Consider the following 25,320-nt stretch of genomic DNA (forward strand, 5'->3'; position numbering starts at 1 on the left):
CCAACCCGGTCCTCCCGCCTCGTCATCCCCTATACTCCCAGATGCCCAGGCTGCCTCACCACAACTAAGAGCGCTGACCCCAGAGGTGGCGGGGTCCACTCCCAGGCCTTCCCTGCTACCTGACAAGACCCCCTGAGAATCACCTGAGAATGTTTCCTGCCCCAGGAGGCCATTCCCAATAACACTTAGCAAGGGACAAAGTGGAGTGTGACCTTCATGCAGCCGTCTTTCAAGGGCCCAGGACACACACACCCCCAATGCCAGGCAGCATAAATGCAGAATGTTGGGGGGAGGGGTACAAGCAGAGAGGGAGGAGAGAGTACAGGATCCCTCTCCCTGTCTCAGCTCTCAGCTTTCATTATCCCACTGAGAGGTACATGAGGCTGGGCAAAGGAAGACTAGACACATCCCAGAAAGTGTTCGATAGAGAGCTCATAGAGACCCTAAACTATGGTGTTTTATATATGGGGGGCAGGGTACGGGTAAGGCCCTGTTTACCAGGAGCCTCTAGAACTCAGTATCTGGTGACTGCGGTCCTGCCTCTCAGCAAACTCACATCCGCTGAGGCAGCTAGTTGCTAAACCATGACAATAAGGGACTATGTGGATTGTCCCCCAAAGAGGAGGGGGTGTATCTCTCACCTTCTGAAGAGTACTGGCATCAAAGCTGGAACAGCACTGTGCTCATCTTAATTCCTTACAGGCCAGAGCCCAGACCCTTGCCCGTGATAAGATATGAATGAACGTCTGAGGGACTTGCTGGAATAGCGGATGGGAACCTGGAAGCTGATGATACTACAACGTAATTATCTCCAGGTAAGGCGTTGTGCTCTAAAAACCATACACCATAGGCCAAAGTGACACTGGGGTTCTCAAGAGAACACGTAAGCGTATTTATTTCTCAAGCATCATCACTCCCTGAGAGAGCAGAGAAACCCTTTTAAAAACTTCCACATAGGAACTCGTTTTTTCAGAACCTTGTGCTTTCTGTGATTTACCACAGGAATATTAATGGCAAGTAAATACTATTTTAGTGAAATCCTTCTGTGCCCTTTAAAGAATAGCATCCAAAACAATTAGCAGACTTGGAAGAACTGTGTCTCCCACCCAGGCACACAGGCTCTGGAGCCCTCGCCCTCAATCTTAGTCCAGGGGACCCAAATAGTCAAGTCCTGCCTCCCTATTCCTACCCCTTCTCCAGCCATTATTGGAGGTATTTGGGAGGGAGGTGGTAACAGAAAGCCACAGCCCAGGAACAGGCTCTCCTGGCCTTGCGCACCTCCACTGCTCCCCCAACCTCCTCTACTGACTTCATACCATGTCGGGGAGGAAATTGGGGCCCGGGTTGAAACCACCTCCCCAGAAGGCATAGGCTGTTGGACAAGAGGGCCGGCAACCTGATGGCGGTCTCCAAGATGCGACAGTGGCACAGCTCTGCAGCCTGAGATAGAGGGTCTAGGGGAGATAGCAGGAGTTCTGAACCCCACCACCTGGGAGAAGCTGGTCCTCCACCTGAGCGCCCCTTCTGACCTTCTGGGGGAAAAATAATCATTTTAAAAAGATATGAAAACATGTATTTAGCTGTACATTTTTTCCTTGCCTTTCACTCCAATATAGCTTGAACAGCACTGTGGGAATCCAGTTTTTACTTAAAATTTTGCTGTTTTGTTCACTATAGATTTTTGCATTCATTTTGGTTTTTTGTTTTTAAAATACTACATTAAAATATGACTTATTTTGATTATTGAGGTGTTTGGGGTTTTTTTTTTTGGCACTCCCTTCAATTTTGTCTCCCAGGTGAGTACCTGTCTCATCTCACCTGAATCCCGACCGTGGTAGTAAGGTAACATCATACTTCTGGTCTTCTCATTTGGTCATAACTGGAGCAAGTCCAAAGGAAAGGAAAGGAAAATACAATAGGGTAGCAGAAGCAAATGCATTGCACTTAAAACTCCCCGTCCCAGCTTTTGGACTTAAAACAAGTTAAATTGCTTATCCGAGGGAGAAATAGAGACAAGCATGAATTTAGAATCAAATCAAAATAAGCATGTACCTGTATCTACACTTAGGTATGGTTCCATGGCAAATAGCAATGATTGCTCTGTCTTCATCTGCTCAACCTAAATTTAAACTTTCTACTTGTTGAATGTCATGCTAGGCCCTGGAGTCACAAGGATGAAAAAGACTGAGAGCTTACAGTCTGGTAAGAGAGACAAATAGGGAACAGCTGGCCAGAATCCAACTCTCGAAATGCCCTAAATATGTGCATAAATAGTTTGGAAGTACAGAGAGGTGAGCAGAGTTTCCTTTGTATTAGTTTTTGTGTTTTCTTCCTAGGTGAGGGTCTCATTTGTATCAGTGGGATTTTAACGTATGGAGGTGAGTGACAACATGGCAAGGCCAATGCCATTGAAAGGTTTTTACTACATTTCACTGGAGAAGGGGGCATACCACATCATGTAGGGCCACAGTGGAAGCATCTGGTTTACTCGGGATGCAGAAGCAGGAGCAAGGGGAAAGGTTAGGCCAGGGACTTTATTGGGGTTTCCAGGAAAGGCAGGGCAAGGAAGAGTAAGCAGCTTAGGACCGGCTAGTCTGAACAATACATGGTGGGCCTGGGCTCTAGTTGCCTGGTACCTGGCCCTCGGATGATTTAGGGCAGGGGAAATATTGGCTTGGTGTGTGAGAGTTAGGTAAAGGAGGGGTTGGCTTGCATATGAGAGGCGTGCTCCCAACCAAGTTATTTGCTCCCTGTAAGAACTAGCTAGCCCTAGGAGGACAATCTGTCCTCTGACAGCAAGATTTTTATGTATGTCATAACATACAGAAAATTAAAAAACATGATTAATACACTGTGGATGGGGGAGAGGAGTTATAAATATTAGAAAATTCATAAATATAAAACATTAATGGTGTGGTGAATTGAGGAAATGGAGTGGTTTGGGTTGGATGGTGGACTTATTTCTACTTTTCCACATAGCTAGGAGGAAACCTCCAGGATATGGAAGAGTTTGGAAAACTTAGTAATGGATGTATGCATAGGCTTCAGAAGTTAACATTTACTGACTATCTAGTCAGGCACTTAACACAAACAAAACTTCACTTCCATCCATAAACCACTTTAGGGGAGGGATAGATTTTAGAGATGAGTCCAGAAACTCACAGAATTTAGGCATGGTTAGCTAGTCCACCAGCTCAATTCTAGTAAAGTAAATGACAGATTCGTGATCCCCAGGTCTCACTGGACTCCTCGAAGTCCCTTACACCATACTGCCTTTGGAAAAGCAAGGGAAAAGAAGGATTCAGGTAAGTGTATATTCACTTCTCCCACCAGCACTTTTGTACCACCTTGGCGAAGCTAACAGTGGGCAACCGCCATGCCTCAATTACGCCCACTAGCGGTTTTGGCTCATCCCTTCACACCCAGGATACTTAACATTGCTGAGATTAAACCTTGGGGGGGGGGGGGAGAGATCCATTTAGTACACACTTTGCATTGCCCTAATAGGCTGAATAACCTTGACGACCAAATTAAGTGAAAGCGTCTGACCTTTAGATCCAGTACCTGTGCACCTTTAACTTGGGGAGGTGGTTAAAATAATGCCCTCAACAATCATTTCCCCAATTCGGGAGGAGCCTGGCACCTCTGGCTAATTTCCCAACTCTGCGCCTACTGAATGGACAAGGCTCAGAGCCGCCCTGTTGTGTGCTAGGGACACGCGGGGCGAGGGAGGCTGACTGGAAAAACGAAGTTTCTAGGTTGGAAAAGTAAGAGGAGCGAAGGATTTGGGGGTCAAGGGCGGAGAGGACTTAGGGTGAGATTTGGGGCCTGTCTCCGAGGATACCGGGTGTAAAATTTCACATACGGGGGCGGGAGGGCTAGAGAGAGCCAGGCAGACAAAAGTCTTTGGGAACAAAGGCTGAAAGGGGTCCGGGGTGGGCAAGTTTAGGGACTGGAGTGGGAGGAGAGAGTGCGGGAGATGTCACGGGGAATAGAAGAACAGCCTGCAGAGCTCGAGCACCGTAGCGGAGCCGGGATCCGCGAAGCAGCGGGTCCTACTGCACTGGCCTGGGGCCCACGGGGCGGGGGTGGAGCCTTACCGGGAGCCGCCCCTTCGATCCGCCCTGTGGGCGGGGCTGTCCTGGCGGTTACATAACAAACCTGTACCAGCGGCTGGGGAGCGGCTCGGGCGGTGGCGGCGGGGGGCGGGGTCTGGGCGGGACCGGGGCGGGGCCAGGCCTGCACCGGGCCAGGCAAGATGGCGGCGATGGAGACCCAGTCGGCACCGCTGACCCTAGAATCGCTGCCGACCGATCCCCTGCTCCTCATCTTATCCTTCTTGGACTACCGGGACCTAATCAAGTAATGGGACGACGCGCATGGCAGGGGTGGGGTCACGGGGCGGGGGAAGGCAGTGAGGCAGGAGGGACGGAGGCCCGGCTAGCCGACCGGACCTGGACTCCCGCGTCAGCCAGAAGGTGACGCCAGGGCAGCCCTGATCCTGCAGAGCCACCCCAGGGCCTGGGCGAGACGGGGGCGGAAAGGGCCCCGCCTTTAGATCTTCCTCCCGTCCAGGGCCCAGGCCTGAGGAGCGACGAGAGTCCTCTCTCCCAGGCCTCGGCGAGGCCCAGTTGTAAGATCGGGGAGGTATTGCTCCCCGCTGCTGCCCCGCCAACCCCAGCGCCCAGTACCCGCCGCCCGCCCCGCTGGTTTCGGCCCGATCTGGCCCAGCCCTGGATGCTTTGGAAAAGCCCCTGTCCAGGCCAAGTGCTCTTTTCTGCTTGGACCAGGGCCTGCGGACTGGGACGCAGTAGTGGGCAGGTGGGGCGCCGGAGGGAAGGAGCCAGGCGACCCTCTGACCCGCCCCCAGGTGCGACTTCCGTGGTACCATAATATCTAGCAGGGCTCACTTTCGGACATCTATGCTTGATAATTGTTTTGCTGCCAGCTTTCCTCCTCACGGTTGCATGTTGGATTTTGTGTTTTGGTAGTGACTTCCGGTGGTGCGATACAGGTGACCGTCTTCTCCCCTGTACGCTTTGGGTTTCCCACATTACCAGCATCCGTTCCAAAAATAAACACCGGTTGCTGGTAAGGGTGGTTAAGTGCCCAGTTCCTTCTGCGCTCGGGACTGTCAGAGATGGTGGAAGAAATGGCGTTGTTTACACCCTTGACAGCTGGTGGCATGGCTCTGTCTTTCTTGTGCCACCATATATATTTGCAGAGGAGGCAAAATCGCCCTCTTAAGGATGGGTAGGCAAGATTCGTTTTGTTTTGTTTTGATTTGTTTTTTTGTATTACCAACTGGATTCTAACCATTTGATTATTGCGCCCTGTGTTATCAGAAATTCTTTTAGAAATACGGCATTCTTGGATTTATTAATAATAATTGTTGGCTTGCCTAGCTATGTGGCGAGAGAGGGATAACTCCAGTTTCTGGCTGCTATCTATATTAGTGCCTGTAACTTTGTTTTTCAAGAAAATAAATTTTTCTCTACCCAGGCTGGTACTTAAAGCAGAGAAATAACGTTTGTCTTTTCTTTGGAAAAGGCTGTTCCAGGAGCAAACTGTTTTCATCTGCAATATTTTGTTGCTATATAGCCTCTTAGAAATCTAAGACACACACACACACATTGCTGCCAGAGTGATTTTTCTAAGACAGATCTGGCTGTCATCCTCCTTAACCTATGATACTTCTTGTTTATTTACAGACTATAACCTAAACTTCTGGGAGCATTTATGGTCCTTATCAATTTGGCACAAACCACTCTAGCCAAATCAGACCTCTGCCAGCATACTGCACACTTGTTGTTTTTTTGTTCAGTGGCTTAAGCTCTTGACCCTGCCTGGAAGGCTTGCTTGCCTTTTCTCAACCTGGCAAGATGGAATTTCTTTAAGACCCTGTCTCCTGATTCCGCTACCTTCTTCTTTCTTTTGCAGAGTTTATTTGCCATACCAGATAGATTGTGTGCTTTTTTTTTAATTTAAATTTTATTTTTTTTAGAAAGAGGGAACGAGTGGGAGGAGGGCCAGAGGGGAAGAAAGAAAGAATCTCAAGCAGGCTCCATGCTCAGCATAGACTTGCCTGTCGTGGGGCTCGATCCCACAACCCTGGGATCATGAGCATGACCTGAGCCGAAATCAAGAGTTGGACGCTCAACCCACTGAGCCCCCCAGGCACCCCTAGATTTGTGCCCTTCTTAAAAGTAAAGACTGTCTTGGGGTGCCTGGGGAGCTCAGTCAGTTAAGCATCTGATTCTTGATTTCCACGCAGGTCATGATCTCACAGCCGTGAGTTCCAGTGGAGTTTGAGCCCAGGGTCAGGCTCTATGCTGACAGCTCCAAGCCCACTTGGGATCCTCTCTGCCCCTCCCTCATGTTCTCTCTCTCTCTCTCTCTCTCTCTCTCTCTCTCACTGTCTCTCCTTAAAATAAATAAATAAACATTTTTAAAAATTCTCAAAAGGTAAAGACTGTTTGTTTATCTTAGTATTCTTCATTTATTCAGTAGATTCTTTTTCAGTGTCTGCTGTGTGCCAGCCAGTTAAATGTTGGGGATATAACAGTGAACAAGACAGAGAGGCCTCTCTTACGAAGTTTTACAGTTGTGTGGGCAAGATGGGAAAACAAAGTGCATAATTACAAGAGATGCTGTTTGCTATGAAGGAAATAAACCAGTTCCTCTGTAAAGGAATGGGAGGGAGGGATGATCAGTTCACATTGCAAGGAGTTGTCGTATATGAAGGATGGCATAGAGCAGTCCTGGCAGAGGGAACCGTGTGTTCAGAAGCTGATTGGACAATAACATAGCCTGTTGGAGGTGCTAGAATGGTGTTGTGGGAGTTAGGGAGTGACTCACAGGCAGAATGGCTTGAGAAGAGACTGGTGAGATCATGCAGGACCCTGTGAGCCAAGATGAGGGGATCAGATTTTATTTTAAATGCTTTAGAGAAGAACCTTTTTGTTCTATTCAGGCCCTCAATGGATTAGATGATGCCCACCCACATTGTCCACCATTTCAAATGCTAATCCTTTCCAGAACACCTACACACACACACACACACACACACACACACACACACACACACACAGAAATGTTTAACCAGCTATCTGGGTATCTATCCCTTGGCGCAGGCAAGTTGACACATAAAGTTAACTGTCACAAACATCACATTTTATTTACAAAAAAGTTTCCAGTGTACTACAACTTCTTTCCTGCACTATACAGTCCCACTTTGCCAAGTGTCTTGCCTATTGCTGAGCTCCAAAGTTTTAGATACATATTTACTGAACTGGATGGTGTTGGATTGGGGTAGTCTGTTGGGATCATTGTGTAATATTAGCTGCACGATGTGGATCTCTTCCCGATGATTTATTGTGTACTATTCATTCTTAACCCTCACTGTGTATCAGAATTATATGTGACACTTTTTTTTAAGTTTATTTTGAGAGAGAGAGAGAGAGTACAAGCAGGGGAGGGGCAGAGAGATAGGGAGAGCGAGAATCCCAAGCAGGCTCCGATGCGGGCTTGATCTCACGTACTGTGAGATGATGAGCTGAGCCTAGATCAAGAGTCTGCTGTTCAATGGACTAAGACACCCAGGGGCCCCAACTTGTGACACTTTTTAAACATACACATGCTTGAGATACAGATCTTACTCCAAGCCAACAGAGTCAGAATGTCTAGAACAGTATTTCTCATCCTTCACATACATCAAAATCACCTTTGGTGCTTATTCCAGAGATTCTTTTATGTTGTTTACCTCTTGGGACAGTAGAGAGAGAAGGATCAAGAAAAGAAGGAATGAACTCCAAATTCACAAAACTGGAGGGATTCCTATGTTTGCAAATATTAGTTTGGGCACCTCCTGAGCTTGGAAGAAAAGGATCAGGATGATGTTTGTGTAAAATCTGAAAATTGAACAAAGGCTATTGTATTATTTACCATCAGTTGGTTTCTCACATGCCCCAGTCATGGCTTTGACAAGCCCCATGTAATTTAAGATTCCCTTAATAGATTACCTATTGCGCAGCTGAGATCTTTGAATATCGGCTTTTCTACAACCTGTGATTCATCTTCTGAAAGGACCGAAATCCATTTTCCTAATCCTAGGTTCATTCTTTTTGCAAATTAATTAAGTAGGGTAGGCTTTATAGGACTGGGGCACTATTGTATTAGAAGTCTCTATACAATAAGAAAATTATTTATCTCTAATATTCCATGTTTTTGAGCAGCTGATACTAACTTGGATCACTATGGATACTGAATCAGAACTATAATGATTCTGACGTATTTTAGAGATGGGCTTTCCAATAGTTGCTATAATTAAAATTGGTTTTGGCTGCAATATTACTTTCCTTTCAGAAAAAATTGGAACAAAAAAGACAAAAGCTTATGTATTTAATATCAAATGTCTTGCAAATCCTAACATTTCTTTTTTGTTTACATCTGAATAACATTTCTTCCTGTATGTAGAAGTACTGTCCCCATAATAAGTGCATGAAAACTCTTTGATTTGAAATTAACAACTCCAAAAGTTTATATGTTTTATAGACTTTCATATGAAAACTATAGTTGTAGAGGTTTGGGGGTTTATTTGTGAACTCAAATAGTTAAGATTTCACCACTCACAAGGTAATTATAGTAGCTAACATGCTGAACAGGTTTTAGAAAATACTGTTTTGCAATTATAAGGGTGGAAAGTGGGAAATAAGAAACGTAAAAGGAATAAAATAAAACAACATTGAGTATTTTTATCTTTATTTCTAAACTGTTTTCTTATTTTCTTTCATACTAACCTTGAATCTGGTTACTGCCAGTTGTTGCTATGTCAGTCGAAGGCTTAGCCAGCTATCAAGTCATGATCCGCTGTGGAGAAGACATTGCAAAAAATACTGGCTGATATCTGAGTGAGTATTCAGGAAATATGTATTTCTGAAATCCGTCCCTTGGCTTCTGTAACACTAGTCTGTCTGCATCTTCCTCTCTAACCCTTCTCTCTTTATCTCCTTTGATTGTTCTCCTTGTGCCTCCCAGTAAATGTTGGTGTTCTCTAAGCTTCTATCCTTGGGCCACTGCTCTTCTCCCTCTATGAATTCTGCATGCATGTTGCCGTTTATAGTGGCTGCCTGTGTGCTCCTAACTCCCAAACCTGAATGTCCATCCCTGACATCCCCACGGAGATCACAACCGCCTGCTGGACCTTTTCCATTGGATGACCCACAAGGGTTTTCTGAGTTCAGTAAATGTTAATAAACTTGACAGAATGAAAGTGTAGTTGACAGAAGGTGGCGTTGGGAAAGACAAAAGAAAAGGTAGGGTTGTCAATATCTATTTCTTAGATTGAGGGAATCAAGTCCTGGCAAGTTGGCAAAGCAAGAAGTAAAGGTCTAAGTATATTATTTAAAGCTGCAAGTTACTCAGTAGAACTAAAAATAATAGGCTATCAAACCCTGGGAGGAGGAAGAATGGGGAAGAGGAAATTTTAAGTATTGTCTGAACTGATCTTTTTCTTTGGGGTATCAGTAGATAGATATAAAATCGATAGATCAAGACTAGAGGCATAAATGTTTAGACTTATAACTTCCAGAAATAACTAAAGTTTCCTTTGAAGGGTTGGACTTAGAATAGGAGACTAGTTTTTCATAAGTTCGTTGGTACTGTATGGTTTTGATAATATGTATGTACATTATTTTCCTTCCAACCCCTGTCTCCCCCCACCCCCCAAACAACACCTGAATCGTTGTTTTCACCATCCCTAAACCCGATTCTCCTGCATTCCTCATCTTCATGGTGGTACCATCCACCTGGGCCTTCCAAGCCAGAAACAGGCATCATCCTAGATCTCCTCTCTTTCTGTTTCTACATTCATTCAATTACCAAGCCCTTTCTGATTTTAGCCTCTCTATATTTCTTGAATCTTTTTTCTCATTTCATCTAGCTACCCGTTTTAGGTCAGTTCATCATCTCTTACCAGAACTCCTCACAACCCTCCTGACTCATCTCTTGTGACTCAAGTTTACACACCTCCCAAACCACAACCACAATTCTCTCTTTCAGCTCCCCTGTTAAAACCCTTCAGTAGCTCTCCGTTCCCTACAGGATAAGGTCCAACCTCGTTAGCATGATACCGGAAGGCCCTTTGTGGCTGCCTTATCCTGTGCCACTTCTGACTCTTAAGTTTACGCTTCATTCTTTCCCCCTGATTAGAATATACATTATTTGAGGGCAGAAAATAAGCCTCATTTTTAATGCCCTCTATGGCTGAGTAGACACTCAATAAATGTATGTGGAATTGTACCAAATGAGAGATTGAATCATGTGATTACTTTGAATGCTACGTGATTTTCTGGGTAACCCAGTGTAGGTAAATTGTATTAGTATCGTTATGTCATTAAATTCTAAATGTTTTCTAAAGTAAAACAACTACATAATATGCTTTAAAACTTTATAATTGTGATGTTTTAAGGAGTAAGTTGAAATTCATACCTTATATACTATTCACATTGTGTTTCATTAAGGACATAGGGGAAAACTTAGGGGAAAGAATAAGTAGAAATAAGACAATAAGTGACTCATAATCCCACCCTGCCAGCAATAACTCCTGTAGAATTTTTTGATGTATGTATCACTTTTGCTATCTAGTCTTCATTTGTAGCTAAAATAAATGAAAAGGAAGGGAGAGGTAAGCACAAATTCCCAATAAAGTATGTTGGTAAGTGTTTAATTTCATTTCAAAAGATTTTTAATCTCATTTTTTAAAATCTGTTTAGGGAAGAGAAAACACAGAAGAATCAGTGTTGGAAATCTCTCTTCATAGATACTTACTCTGATGTAGGAAGATACATTGACCATTATGCTGCTATTAAAAAGGCCTGGGATGATCTCAAGAAATATTTGGAGCCCAGATGTCCTCGGATGGTTTTGTCTCTGAAAGGTACTGGGAATGCAGGGTCTCCCTTCTTCATCTAGTAACTGTAGTATAAATAGGTTAAATAACTTTGGTTTTCTTATCATCTATGCTACTCTGTAATTCACCAACATTATCTGTAATTCACCATTCATATTTGGCCAAGAAAATAGGAAGCCTATATTACTAAAAGGACTCTTGCTTTACTGCTTGTCCCATTTTTGAGTGCCTGGGGACCCATGTGATTATTTATTAGAAGGGAAAGCTGAACTCCTTGTATCCTTATATTTTATAATAAACTCACTAATAGGAAGATTGCTTGAGGATAACTATTGTGATTTCTTTCAAAGGATTTGCTTTTTAATTGAAAAACTGCCTGCTGTATCAACCCTCTTTCTTATTTTTAGTGCAAGTAAATTGTTGTTTGATAGTCTAATGATTTAGAAAGATCAGGTATTAAAGACCTGGGTCTTTAAGAGTGTGAGAGGAGCACACTAAAATAAGGAAACCTTTCATCCCTATTTTGACATTTACAGAACAGTTAAAACTAAGATTTGAACTGAGGTCTATTTGACCCCAGAATTTGTGCTCTTTCTATTATTGTCCATCTCTGGGAAGAGATATTAACAAGCTCTTTCCCATTCATTTGATTTGCTAATTTATGCCCAGGAAAGTATATAAATAGGTTGCAGATATATTGCTACTTACCTGCTTTAGTCTCCAAGTTTTTTCAGATTTCTCCACTGAAAGGAATATAAAACATGTTTTGGCTTTGCTGAGCTGAGCTGAGCTGTAATTGGAATCAGTTCTTCTCACATGTATTCCTTTTGAACTAAGGTCTCTTTAGAAACAGCCTTCCTTTTACATTCCGTATTTCCACTGTAACTTCCCATGCAAACATGAATTTCATACAAACCATGATTGTATGACCAGGTACTTCAAACTGAGTTGCTAGGAGCTAGAGGAAAGATTGATTTGGCAGGGAGAGTAGAGCTTTGAAGGAAAGTATCCTTGATTAATATCTTCAGTGGCTTTTTGGTCTTGGAAGAAAAGAACAATATGACCAATATCTACTTGGTATGTGGGGTTAAATAATTTCAAGAGGAAGGTCATTCCGAAAATAGGTATTTCAGAATATAAGTAAAATAGGTAAGGGTTTGTAATAGCTATTATTTTGTATTAAACACAAATCAAGGCACTAAGCTAATTGTTTTATATTATTCCATTTAATGTACCCAAATCTTATGAGATAGATAATTATTATATAGGTGAACTACCTAAGATATAAAAAGCCAAGTAAGTTGTTTGCTGTCACAAAACAAAAGGCCGCAGAACCAGGATTTGAATATATAGAGCTGACCCCAGAGCTATGGTCTCAATAACTGATGGGAGAGAGGACCTATTCTATTTTGTCCAGAGTGTCTTAGGACTCTTAGAGAGCAAGTCCAATACTAACATGTTCGGAACATGAGAATATAAGCATGGTTCTCCTTTTAGTCACAGAGCTACCAAGAAACGAAGAAACTAAAGATATAGAGCAGCTTCTTTTTTTGTTTTTCTTTTTTTTTTCTTCCTTCCTTTTTTTGGGGGGTTGGGAGGACTCCCCTTTGGCATTCCCAGGTTCGCTGCTCACTGCTCTGTACCTAATGGTTAGAGGTGAGGTTGTCAGAGACTTCCTTGATGGCCCCTGTTTCACTCCCAGGTGCCAGTTGTCTGGGGGTTTTGCCCTGAGGAATGGGGTAAAAGCTGTTTGATATCTGGAATGCTGGAGATTCTAGGGGTGCCAGGCCTATGAGTTGTAGGACTGAATCAGGAAGTAGCTACTCACCTCAGCGGCGACAGTCCCTGACTCAATCTCAAGGTTATGGAGATGGCAGATAGAAAGGAAACTTGGAAAGCAAATAGGCATCGGGCTTGGGGAAAGTTTTACAGAGTACCTTGAAATTATGGTATATTAATATATCTTGTACCAGTCTATCTAATGGTATATAACATGTGTCTTCAGATTCCATATTTACTTACATGTGGGCTTAGAACTTCAGATTTGAAAGGGGCCTTTGAGACCATTTAGACCAGAGGTTGGCAAACTTTTTCTTTAAATGACCAGATAGTAAATATTTTAGTCTTTGAGAGATAGATGGTCTCTGTCACAACTATTCAAGTCTACTGTTATTGTGGGGAAGCAACCATAGATAATACATAGACAAAGGGGCGAGGCAGTGTTCCAAGAAAACTTCATTTACAGAAACAGGCTGCAGGCTGGGATTTGGGCTGCAGGTTGTAATTTGTCAGTCCCCGATTTATACCAGTTCCCTTGTTTTACAGGTGCAGGGACAGGCTCAGAGAGTTTAGGTGATTTACACAAGGTCCCATAACTAGTAAGTGACAGAGGTAGAATTTCAGTGGAGGTTTCTTGGCTCCCGGTAACCTTTTCCCTGCATTTTCATACAAGTAGTCTAAGGAGCAACGGAAGTACATGAACATTTATTGAGTGCCAGGAAAGCACTATATTAAACACAGGAAGCTTATTTAATCCTCACTATAATTCTCTCAGGCAGGTAGTATTATTCCCCATTTGGCAGATGAAATGGATTAAAGAGATGAAATTACTTGCCAGAGATCACACAGCTCGTGGGTGGTAGAGCTGAGATTTGAACCTGGTCTGGTTGTGGCCCAAATTCTACTATAGGAAGATGTCCCTCTCAACCTTGATTTTACTATATTGTAAACATGTATTTCCTTATTTTTCTCTCTTGTTGTCATTGTTTTACTTTTTTCCGTCCAGCTATCTCTTCTTCAAGAAATTCTTATTTTCTTAAGGTTATATGTTAAATGTCCAACATGTAGCACTAACTATACCAATATTAGTTAACTTCCTCTCAATTTCTGGTTCAGGCAACTATTCATGTTTTCTTCTGTACTAAACTTTTTTTTTTTTTTTAAATAAACTTTTTATTTTTGCAGTAAGTTGCAAAGCTAGTACAGAGAGTTCTTGTACACACTTCACCCAGTTTCAGTTTCCCCTAGTGTATCTCCCTACGGGACATTTGTCAAAACTAAAGTCTTCATTGGTATGTAACTATTAACTAAACTCCAGGTTTCATTCGGATTTCACCACAGTTCCCATTAATATGGAATTTGATTCTGGAATTCAATCCAGAATACCACATTGCCTCTAATTGTCATGTCTCCTTAGTGTCTTCTGGTCTGTGGCAATTTCTCTGTCTTTCCTTGTCTTTCATGATCTTGATAGTCTGAAGGAGTATTGGTCAGGTATTTTGTAGAATGTTTCTCAAAACAGCTTTGTCTGAAGAATTACTTATGATTAGATTGGGGTAATGGGTGTTTAGAAAGATTATCATCCACACGCCATCACTGGTAATGTTTACTAACATACAGAAATGCATGTGGATCATAAGTGTACAACTTGATAAATTATCACAACATAAACATGACCATTGTAATACCCTCCAGGTCAAGAAGTAGAGTGATTTTCTGTACCTAGAGCCCCGCCCCCACCCCATCTTTCTCAGAGGTAATTGCTATCCTGATTGCTAGTGCCGCTGAATAGTTTTCTCTTTTTGAACTTTATATAAATTGCATGATTAAGTCTATATTTTATGTGAATTATTTCTATTTTGTCTCTGAGATTCAACTGTGTTGTAACAGTAGCTTATTCCTTTTTGTTGCACATAGTCTGCCATTACATGGGTAGGCTCTAATTTATAGGTTCATTCTACTGTCGATGGATATTGGGTTATTTCTAGTTTGGGGCTATTATAAATAATGTTACAGATAATTTTTGGTGTACATATGAGCATATTTCTATCAAGTAAATATCGAGGATTGAGTTTCCTGGCTTGTGGAGTATGCTTATGTTAAACTTTAGAAGATACTATTAATTTTCCAAAGTGGTTCTAAAACTTTACAGTCCTACCAACACTTTAACATTGTCATTCTTTTTTTTTTTTTTTTTTTTTTTTTTTGCCTTTCTAGTGGGTATGTAGTGGTGATTTTAATTTACATTTCCCTAAGGATATTGAATAATGACACTTTTACTTCTAGCTTTCCAGTCTTCACGTCATTCATTTCTTTTTCCTGTTTTACTGCACTGGCTAAGGCCTTCGGTGTGATGTTGGATAGAAATGCTGAGAGTGAGCATCCTTATCTTTCTGATCACAGAGGGAAAGCTTTCAACATTTCTCCTTTAAAGATGATGTTTGCTGTAGGTTTTTTTGTAGCTATTCTTTATCACATTGAAGAAAGTCTCTTCTGATCCTAGTTTGTGGAGAGATTTTTTTTTTTTTTACTATTGTCTTTGTGTTTTATTTTTTATTTTAAAGTTTATTTGTTTTTGAGGGGTGCCTGGGTGGCTCAGTTGGTTAAGTGTCTGACTTCAGCTCAGGTCATGATCTCACGGTTTGTGAGTTCAAGGCCCACAACGGGCTCTGTGCTGACAGCTCAGAGCCTGGAGCCTTCTTGGGATTCTGTGTCTCCCTCTCTCTCTGTCCCTCCCCCACTCTCACTCTGTCTCTCTCTCCCTCTCAAAAATAAATAAACTTTAAAAAATGTTTTTTAAAGTTTATTTATTTTTGAGAGAAAGAGAGAGGGAGACAGAGAATCCCAAGCAGACTCCACACTGTCAGTGTAGATCCTGATGTGGGGCTTGAACTCACAAATCTTGAGATCATGACTTGAACCAAAATGAAGGGTCAGATGCTTAACCAAATGAGCCACCTAGGTGCCCCTATTTTTGTCTTCCTGCTTAAAAATTTTTTTTAATGTTTATTCATTTTTGAGAGAGAGGACAGACAGACAGACAGACAGACAGAGGATGAGCGGGGGAGAGGCAGAGAGAGAGACACACACAGAATACCAAGCTGGCTCCAGGCTCTGAGCTCTCAGCACAGAGCCCCATGTGGGGCTCGAACCCACGAACTGTGAGATCATGACCTGAGCCAAAGGCAGCTGCTTAACCAACCCAGGCCCCCCTGTCTTTGTGTGGATACTTGAGTTTTTGTCAAATGACTTTCCAGCCTTCTGATTATCACATGATTTTCCTACTTCATTCTGTTAATATGATGAATTGCATTCATTGATTTTCTGAATATTAAACCGACTTTGTATTTCTGGAATAAACATACTTTGGCTGTAATATCCTTTTCATATGTTGGATTTGATTTGCTAGTATTTGATTGGGGTTTTTACATCCATGTTCATGAGAGACTTTGGCCTGTAATTTTTCCTTCTTGCAATGTTCTTGTCAGGTTTTGGTATCAAGATGATGCTGGCCTTATAAAAGGCCAGCCAAGTTGGAAAGTGTTGCTTCTTTTTCTGTTCTCTGGAAAAGTTTATATAAGCTTGGTAGTCTGTCTTGCTTAAATTGTTAGTGGAATGCACCAGCGAAGCCATTCAGTCCTGGAGTTTTCACTGTGGGAAGGTTTTAAGTTACAGATGCAATTTCTTTATTAGATAGAGTACTATTCAGATTTTCTACTTATTCTTATGTCAGTTTTGAGTATATTTCTAGGAAATTGTCCACTTCATTTACATGTTCTAATTTACTGCTGGAAAGTTTTTTATAATATCCTTTTACCTGTATGATGCTTGCTGTTGTATCTGTAGTGATTTCACCTTTCCGTTTCTGACATTATTTGTGCTTTTTCTGTTATTCTTGATCAGAGTTAACCTTAATAGTTTTTTCGAAGAACTGACTTTAGCCTTTGTCAATCCTCTCTATATTCATTTTCTATTATTTCATTAATTTCTCTGATTTCTTTCTGAGTTTACTGTGGCTTTTTCCTTTACCTGAGGTGATTAGATCATAAATTTTTAGGCTTTCTTGTTTTCTTCAGATGCATTTGCTACAGATTTCCCTTTAAGCATGGCTTTAGCTTCATCTCATAAGTTTTAATATGTTGTATTTTAATTTACATGAGATTCAAAATATTTTCTGATTTCTTTTGATTTCTTCTTTGAGCCACAGATTAGATAGAAACGTATTGCTTGATTTCCAAATATTTGAGTTTTTTTTAAAAGTAATCTTCTTAATATAATTTATATTTTAATTCCACTGGATCAGAGAATATACTCTGATTTCAGTCATTTGAAATTTGTTGTGCTTTGTTCTCTGGTCCAGCATATACTCTGTCTTGGTAAATGTTCCATGGACTCTTGAAAAGAATGTATATTTTGCGATTGTTGGATTCAGTACTGTATATATAATTAGGCAAAAATTGTTAATTTTGTTTAAATCTTTTGCACTCTTACTGATTTTATTTTCTTTTTTCTTTTTGTCTACTTGTTCTATTAGTTACTGAGAGGGGTATGTTAAAATTTCTCAGTGTGGTAGGCAGAATTCTGAGAGAGCTCCAAAGATTCACCCCTGCTGTACATGCCTGGTATGATAATAGCGTCCCTTTGAGTGTGAGTGGTGCTGGAGATAATTGATTTCAGTCCTGTTTTTAGGTAATATGTGACAAAGGTGAATGGGCTTTGCAGATTTAATTAAGGTCCCAAATTAGTCGAATTTGAGTTAATTGTTAATCAAAATTAAAATTATCCGGAGCAGGCCTTACCTAAACAGGTGAGCCCTTAAAAGGAACCGGGCCCTTCCAGAAGGCAGAGAGATTTGAAGCATGGGTATTTCGTATTGGCTTTGAATAAGTAAACCAGCATGTTGTGATGAGGGCCATGTGATAGGGAATGGCAGGTGGCTTCTGGGAGCTGAGGGCCACAGTCCTGCAACTGCAAGGAAATGAATTCTGACCATAACCAGTGAAGTTGGAAGAGGACTTCAAGCATAAGATGTATAACCTAAGATGCATAGCAGCCGGAGTTGACACAGTGATTTCAGCCAGTGGGACCTGTGCGGAGGATCCAATTTAGTCATGCCCAGACTTCTTACCTACAGAAATTGTGGGACAGTAAATGAATGCGGTTTCAGCTGCTAATAGCACAGCAATAGAAAACTAATAACTGTGGTTGTGGATATATCTTTTTTCAATTTTAGTTCTGTTATTTTAAAAAATACATTTTGAAGCTGTGTTATTAGTTACACAAAATTAGCATTATAATATTTGTGTAGTGAATTTAACCTTTTTGCCATTACAAAAAGCCTTCTGTTACTTCTGATAATGCTGTGTGCCTGAAAGTCTATTTTGTGTGATTTTGGTAGAGCTATTTTAACTTTCTTTTCTGTATCTACATCTCTAAGATGTTTCTCTTGTATATGATTGTGTTTTGTTTTGTTTCTGTCACTCTTTTATTTATTAGATTATTTAGTTTATTTATATTTAATGTAATTATTACTGTATTTGGATTTAAATATATGCCATGTTCCTAATTGTTTTTTATTTGTGCTCCTGAACAGATGTTCCTTTTTTTCTATTCTTCTTAATTATGTTTTATTCTGTACGTCCTTTTCTTATATAACTTTTTTAGCAATTACCCTAGAGATTAAAGTATGCACCTCTGATTTAATTAAAATCTATTGTAAATTAGTATTTTTACCACTTCCTGGACAATACAAGAACCTTAGACTACTTTAACTCCAATTATCTCCCTCCTGCCTCTTGTGTTACAGTTTTTGTGATTTTAATTTTGAACATATTTTCTATCCCTGAAAAGATTATTATTATTATTTTATATATTCAGTTCAATTTCATTTTAGACTTACCTCCATATCTACCTTTTCTCATTGCTCTTCATTTCTTCCTGCATCTTCATGCTTTCATTTGGGATCATTTGTCTTCTACCTGAAGAATTCCTTTTAGTATTTTGTTTTAATTTTTAAAAATTTCTGTTTATTTATTTTAATATTTTTTTATTTTTGAGAGACAGAGCCACGGAGCATGAATGGGGGAGGGGCAGAGAGAGAGGGAGGCACAGCTCTACGCTGAGCTATCAGCTCCAGGGCTCAAACTCATGAACTGACCAATTGTAAGATCGTGACCTGAGCCACAGTCAGATGCCCAACTGACTGAGCCACCCAGGCACCCCATTTTTAGTAATTTTTTAAAGGAGAGACCCCTACTCCTGAATTTTTCAGATTGGTTTTCATCTAAAAATGTATTTCTTTCACCTACACTTTTGAAATATATATATTCAGTGGGTATAGAATTTTAGTCAACAGTTATTTTTTTCAGCACTTTGAAGATACCATTCTTCTGGCTTCTATTGTTTCTGTTGAGAATGTAGCTGTCAGTCTGATTGTTATACCTTTGAAGGGGACTGTCTGACTTTCCCCCTTTGGCTGCTTTTTAAGATTTCTCTTTGTCTCTGATTTTCAGCTGTTTCCCAATAATGAGTCTAGATATGATTTTCTTTACAACTGTTCTCCACTGGCTGAAGCGCTTCTTGAATCTGTGGTTTGGTGTTTTCATCAATTTTGGAAAATTCTCTCAGTGTTGCTGCCAAAAGCCTTGCTCAGCTTCTCAGCCACATGTTTGCTTTTAGACTTGGCACTTGCCTCTAAGACAAGGTTGCTCCAAAGACCCTGCTGAGCTCTCAGTTTCCCTGTTCTTCTGACTCTCCTCTCCCCCGTCCTCACTGTCTTTGAGGTTCTGCAAAAGCCCTGAAACCAATTTTCAGTTGCATTTTCCTGGTTCTCAGCAAGAAGTTTGCTCCAACAACCTGGTGAGCCATTGCTGGAAGTGAATCCTTTCTCTTGGTATTGGTAATCACTTCCGGCTTTTTGAAGCTGGAATATATGGCAAGCTTACAAACATGCAAAATTGGGTTTAAGTTAATGGCTTCCCCACAGCATGAACTTATACCCACCTATGCCCTATATTTCTCATTGAGAGACTATGTTAAGACTCTTGAACAACATCAGTTTGGAGAACTGGAGAGGTTCTCCAAACTGGAGAGGCTTTTTTTAGTAGAGAAGAGTGAGTGTGTTAGATTAAGAAAAATGAGATATATCCTAAAGTTTGCAGCATAATGCAAAAAAAATTACTGTGGATCCCCCTGCTGCCTACCTTTCCATATTTTACGGAGTGCCAGTGTTTTCCCTGTTGAGGGGAAACTGAGGAGTTTCTTTCTCAGTGCTTCAAATGTCAGTCAATCCAAAGTGATATATTGTTGTTCTGAATTTTCCATCTAATTTCCCTATATTTCAGCAGTACAATTTGGACAGAATTCACTTGCTCTACGATTGTCCCACTGGCTAGAGGAAGGTTGTATTTGTCCTTAGATATAAGGATTATTGTTTCTTCATAATTTGCTTTTTTGTGTATTTGCAGAGGGCGCTCGAGAGGAAGACCTAGATGCAGTGGAAGCTCAGATTGGTTGCAAGCTTCCTGATGATTATCGATGTTCGTATCGTATCCACAATGGGCAGAAGTTAGTGGTTCCTGGGTAAGATGTTTGCCATTTGGATTATTTTTAATGACACAAATTATTTCCCAGAATGAAAATAAAAACAATTTGTACTTGCTCTTGACAGATTAAAGGTGTACAGAAATTCCCTCTTCTTCTTTGTAAGAATCCAAAAGACAAAATCTCGGGGCCCCTGGGTGGCTCAGTCGGTTACGCATCCGACTTCGGTTCAGGTCATGATCTCACAATTCGTGGGTTCAAGCCCCAAGTCCAGGTCTGTGCTGACAGCTCAGAGCCCAGAGCTTGCTTCAGATTCTGTGTCTCGCTCACAGACACATGCTCTCTCTCTCAAAAATAAATAAACCTTAAAAAAAATCTTAAAAAAAAACAAAACCCTATAGCTTGAATTTGATTTTACTAAAGTAAATATGTCTCATGCAAGCAATATTTCTATCAATGCATCTTTATGCTTCTAAAACAAAGTCTGATTGGGGTTGGGGTGGGTACTGTAGTACATAGGGTGGATGTGTGTGTGTGAGTATATTTTAACTAAAACTGTTCAGAACCCTTAAAGTCTCTGTCCCAGGTAAATTGTTTTGAAGAGCTTGATATAAATTCTGAGTCCCATATATATAAAACGCAATAATTTGTTCAGAGCTACATACACCAAAGAAAGTATAGTTTTGTCCTATTCAGGCATAGCATATAATTAAACGGCCTATTTTTAAGAGGAAGTATTCATTATGGAACCTTTGGCAAAAGCAGGCCATGTAGTAGTAGCTGCCGAATTCATTCACAGTATTAAAAACTATATACTTTGGGTCTAATCTTTTTGTTCTTTTGTGAAAATTAAGCTATTTCAGAGACATTGCATTTAATGAAATGCTCCTAAGAGTTTAGGGAGAACTTTACATTGTTCTTAGTGGAAGGTGATGTGTCTTTGTGTGTGAAGAATCATATGAGACTCTGTTACCATTTAGATCAGGGTTGAGTGAGTACAGGGTGATCATACTGAGATTACAAGGTAGTATTCAGAAATCAAATATTGGGCAATTAGGACTAAATAAGTGTAAATTACTGGCTGGTTTTTTCCTAGTCTTTTTTCCCTACTGAACCGAAACTTGACAAAAATTTAAAAATTGTCATAATTTAAGAGCAAATAGGAGAGAACTTTAATAAAAGAGTTTCCCAGAATTGACACGACAAACAGGTCATAATTTCTACACAGGGATTTATATCTATCCTCAGTGCAAATAGTGAAACTTAGGATGGGAATCCTATCATCAAGGATTCCTTCCATCAAGGTTCTATCAAGGACCAATACCTATGTTCTCATGTATATGCAGTGAGATCAGTTTAGACCCCATGCATCCAAAGTTTATGAAAATTTGGGCAAGGCTTAGGTTGGTTTACGTTGATATTGTCTGGTAGGTTAGGGTAAGCTAAAGGTTGTAGTAAGATAAAACTATCAGAATTTACACCTTCAAACATTAAAATAGTCATACACGCATATATAGCAAAACACTAGCATGTCAGTATATTATGGCAAGATGGTCTTGAAAGCAATAAAATGATTTTTCTTTTAAAAAGGTCTTTAAGACATTTTAGACGCTTAAGCTTTTAATTTAGATCAGAATCTTTCCACTCAAGTGTTTGAATGTAAAGAAATTGTGGTGTTTTTGGTGTTCCCGCTTTAGAATGGACATATTCGTCAGTTCTAATAAAGCTGTTGATGTAAACATCGTTCATCAAAAGGATGAAGCACAGCTGTTTGTTTGGCACTGCAATTGATTACATTTTTGAGTCTCTGTTCTTAGGTTGTTGGGAAGTATGGCGCTGTCCAATCACTATCGTTCTGAGGATTTGTTAGACGTCGATACGGCTGCTGGAGGCTTCCAGCAGAGACAGGGACTGAAATACTGTCTCCCTTTAACTTTTTGCATACATACTGGTTTGAGTCAGTACATAGCAGTGGAAGCTGCCGAGGGCCGAAACAAAAATGAAGTTTTCTACCAATGTCCAGTAAGTAGAGAGTGTTTTTAAATATGGCTGTAAGATGTGTTCTGATAAGTGTATAAATGTGTGCCTTAGGAATTTTCAGGACTGTAGAATGGCATAGAGCATTATACAACTTAATTATAGACCCATCTAATCAGAGGGCTAATATCTGGCCGTAATATTCTGACATAATGAAATGCCAGAAGACATTGGATAAACAATGCAAACCACTGTGCACAGAGGGAGGGCTGTGATATGTGTTAAGGTAATTCAAATTTAAGGAAAACGAATGAGATTTTGTTGAAGTAATTGTAATATACATTTCCAACTTAAAAAATTTAGCTTTTGAACATCAATCGATTCAAGTTCTGAGTGCAATAGAAACTTTTTAAACACTTCATTAGATAGCTTGAGTTGTTGAAAAATAATGACTTTTTGGGGGAGGCTTTTGTTATGATTTTAGTATAAACACAGACAGTGTGGTGTTTGGTTTCATTCTTACTTCTTCAGTTCTTTGTAATTTTGTAGTTGTAGATCTTCTGGCTTCATTTTTGCTAAGATGTGAACTTTTAACTTAGAAGAATTTAAAGTAGAAAATCATAGGTTTCTCAGAGACGTGACTCCATATAACATTTAAAATATTTAAAGAGCTTTCATAGCTTTTATTTCTTCCTAAGCATTTTCATGTCTTTTATCTCGTTTTTGACTTGCTACCTCTGTAAGGTTGTAGGATGATGGCTTGGTCTCTCCATTTACTAAGAGAAGTGACCAGTCTAGAATTGTTCAGGTCTCTTGACTCTGAATCCAGAGCCCCGTCTTAGTAGCCTGTATATCATCTTACCTTAACTTCTTAACTTAAAGGATAATTTTTTTAGTTCACTGTAACAGTAATAGCAGTACATAAGTGGTTTAACTGTTATTGAGAAGTGCCTGGCACTCTTTTAAGGACTTTCTAGAAAGGGCCTAAATATAGAAATCCTAATAAGAGCAGGACTGAAAAGTGTAAGGAATGTCCGAGTGTTGGGTAGAGCACTTGTTATTTTTATCAATTTTGCCTTGTCTCCAGGGAAAGATGCAGGTAACAAACAATGAGAAATTAAGTAAAACGTTATTTTTCTCGATTATAATATTCTTTTTCTTGCCTAGGACCAAATGGCTCGGAATCCAGCTGCTATTGACATGTTTATCATAGGTAGGACAAAAAACAGTCTTCCTTTTCCTTTCTCCTTCCTTGTCAAAAAAATGAAGTCGGTAAAAACTTTTCCAATTACTTGATCAGCTGGCAGTTTACACTTGTCCTTCTTACTGCTTGCTGGTTTAGAAAGTACTGCATCTAGGCTCTCATTCGAGTAGCCCTTGTACTTTGAATTTCTTTTCTATTTGGGAAAAAGCCATGCCCTGTATAATCTTGTACTCCTGGGACTCTGCTGTAGAACAATGAAATGAATAGAATTACTATGAGTATGTGTGTATGTATACACGCATGCACTTTCCATCAATCATATTAATACATAATTAGAGATATCGATAGATAAAACAACTTTATACCTATAAAGTCTGTGGGGCCAATTACAGTAAAATACTGGTGAGTCACACTAGAGATCTCCCAACAGCAGTCTTCAGAAACCAATGTAAACTCTGCTCGATGAACTCCTTGGCACAACTAGTTTTCCTTGGCCTTCAAAGGTATTTCTCACAGGATTTTGAGAACAATACAGTTTGTATGCAGTTGCGGCTCACCTCTTTGCTATTCATCCAATCTTGTTTTGCTTAGATTTTCCTCCCTTAAGAGATGCTTCCTGACTATCCACTCTGCTTTTTAAAGGCACATATTACACATCCCCATATATTAATAGTAAAGGGGCCTTGGAGGCTAAGGTGTCTGCATTTAATTATATCTCCTAATTGGAACCTCAAACAACAGAGTATTAGTCTCCATTTGTTCCACACTGTGACACATTACGGATTTGTGGTATATGCTTCACAATATCAAGAAACTCTCACCCCTACGTGGTAAGTTACAAAAAAACTATTTAACTTAGCCTCTAGCTTTTAGCTCCCCCTGATTCCTGTAGTCTGTTGTTTCCAAGTTAAGTGCCCTCTGGGGAGTATGCCCCTTCTCACTGCCCTCTTTGGCATCTTTGCATAGCACATACCTTCAGAGGTGATCACCATGGCTCTAGAACGTGGTGCTACTAATTTATAAACTAAAGACTTCCTGAACTCTAAGGTAAGCTACCAGCTGAGCTCTGTGAGTTTCTTATTCTTAGTTTGGTGCTGGTCTGACATGGTGTGGAAGGCCCCACCGCTACAGCAGAGTGCTAAGGTCTGATGAATAGTATTCTAGTAGCTGGGATTTCTCCTGGAATAAGAGAGCAGCAAAGCAAAAGATTTGAGATGCAGTGAGGGAGGAGAGATGGGGTGAGAAGTTAGTGCTGGGAGGAGAGATAAGAAAGTGGCTTCCTTTAAGCTGCCTTGATAAAACCCCAGTGTTATCAAAGAGACGCCAAGATATAGGCTTACTTTAAAAAGTAAACTACCGGGGCGCCTGGGTGGCGCAGTCGGTTAAGCGTCCGACTTCAGCCAGGTCACGATCTCGCGGTCCGTGAGTTCGAGCCCCGCGTCAGGCTCTGGGCTGATGGCTCAGAGCCTGGAGCCTGTTTCCGATTCTGAGTCTCCCTCTCTCTCTGCCCGTCGCCCGTTCATGCTCTGTCTCTCTCTGTCCCAAAAGTAAATAAACGTTTGGAAAAAAAAAACTTTTAAAAAATAAAAAAAAAAAAAGTAAACTACCTTGGAATATATAAATTACATCTTGATTCAACTAAGTTTGACTTTCTTGGAATTTTTGGTAAAACACAAGATGGAATCTCTTGGTGCTTGGTAAATTATTAACTGATATTTAAGAAAACTAGAAGCTGTTCAAATAAGTTGAGTAATGAAGACTACTTAGGAAATTTTGTCCTTATTTTAAAGAACGCACTTGGGTGTGTATTGTAATAAATTAAGATATATTAAAATACAACACCAATTTCTTTTTTAGGTAAACCATGAACAATTTGTGGTTTTCTCACCGTAACAGTTTATTCCATGAA

General features: G+C 40.5%; 1 protein-coding gene across 1 annotated transcript in view; it reads left to right on the top strand.

Moving 5' to 3' along the window:
- FBXO3 (F-box protein 3) overlaps nucleotides 1-25,320 on the top strand; it is a 55,680-nt gene that overhangs the window by 19,131 nt on the left and 11,229 nt on the right. The window contains exons 4-9 of the mRNA XM_040495484.1: nucleotides 4,254-4,362; nucleotides 8,820-8,909; nucleotides 10,773-10,936; nucleotides 20,155-20,269; nucleotides 22,048-22,252; nucleotides 23,375-23,420. Of these exons, the coding sequence (XP_040351418.1) occupies nucleotides 4,259-4,362; nucleotides 8,820-8,909; nucleotides 10,773-10,936; nucleotides 20,155-20,269; nucleotides 22,048-22,252; nucleotides 23,375-23,420 (724 nt within the window). The 5' untranslated portion in view covers nucleotides 4,254-4,258. The remainder of the gene's footprint in view (nucleotides 1-4,253; nucleotides 4,363-8,819; nucleotides 8,910-10,772; nucleotides 10,937-20,154; nucleotides 20,270-22,047; nucleotides 22,253-23,374; nucleotides 23,421-25,320) is intronic.

The sequence above is a fragment of the Herpailurus yagouaroundi genome, unplaced genomic scaffold (genome assembly GCF_014898765.1).
Source record: "Herpailurus yagouaroundi ecotype Mexico unplaced genomic scaffold, PumYag 187, whole genome shotgun sequence".
NCBI classification, from domain to species: domain Eukaryota; kingdom Metazoa; phylum Chordata; class Mammalia; order Carnivora; family Felidae; genus Herpailurus; species Herpailurus yagouaroundi.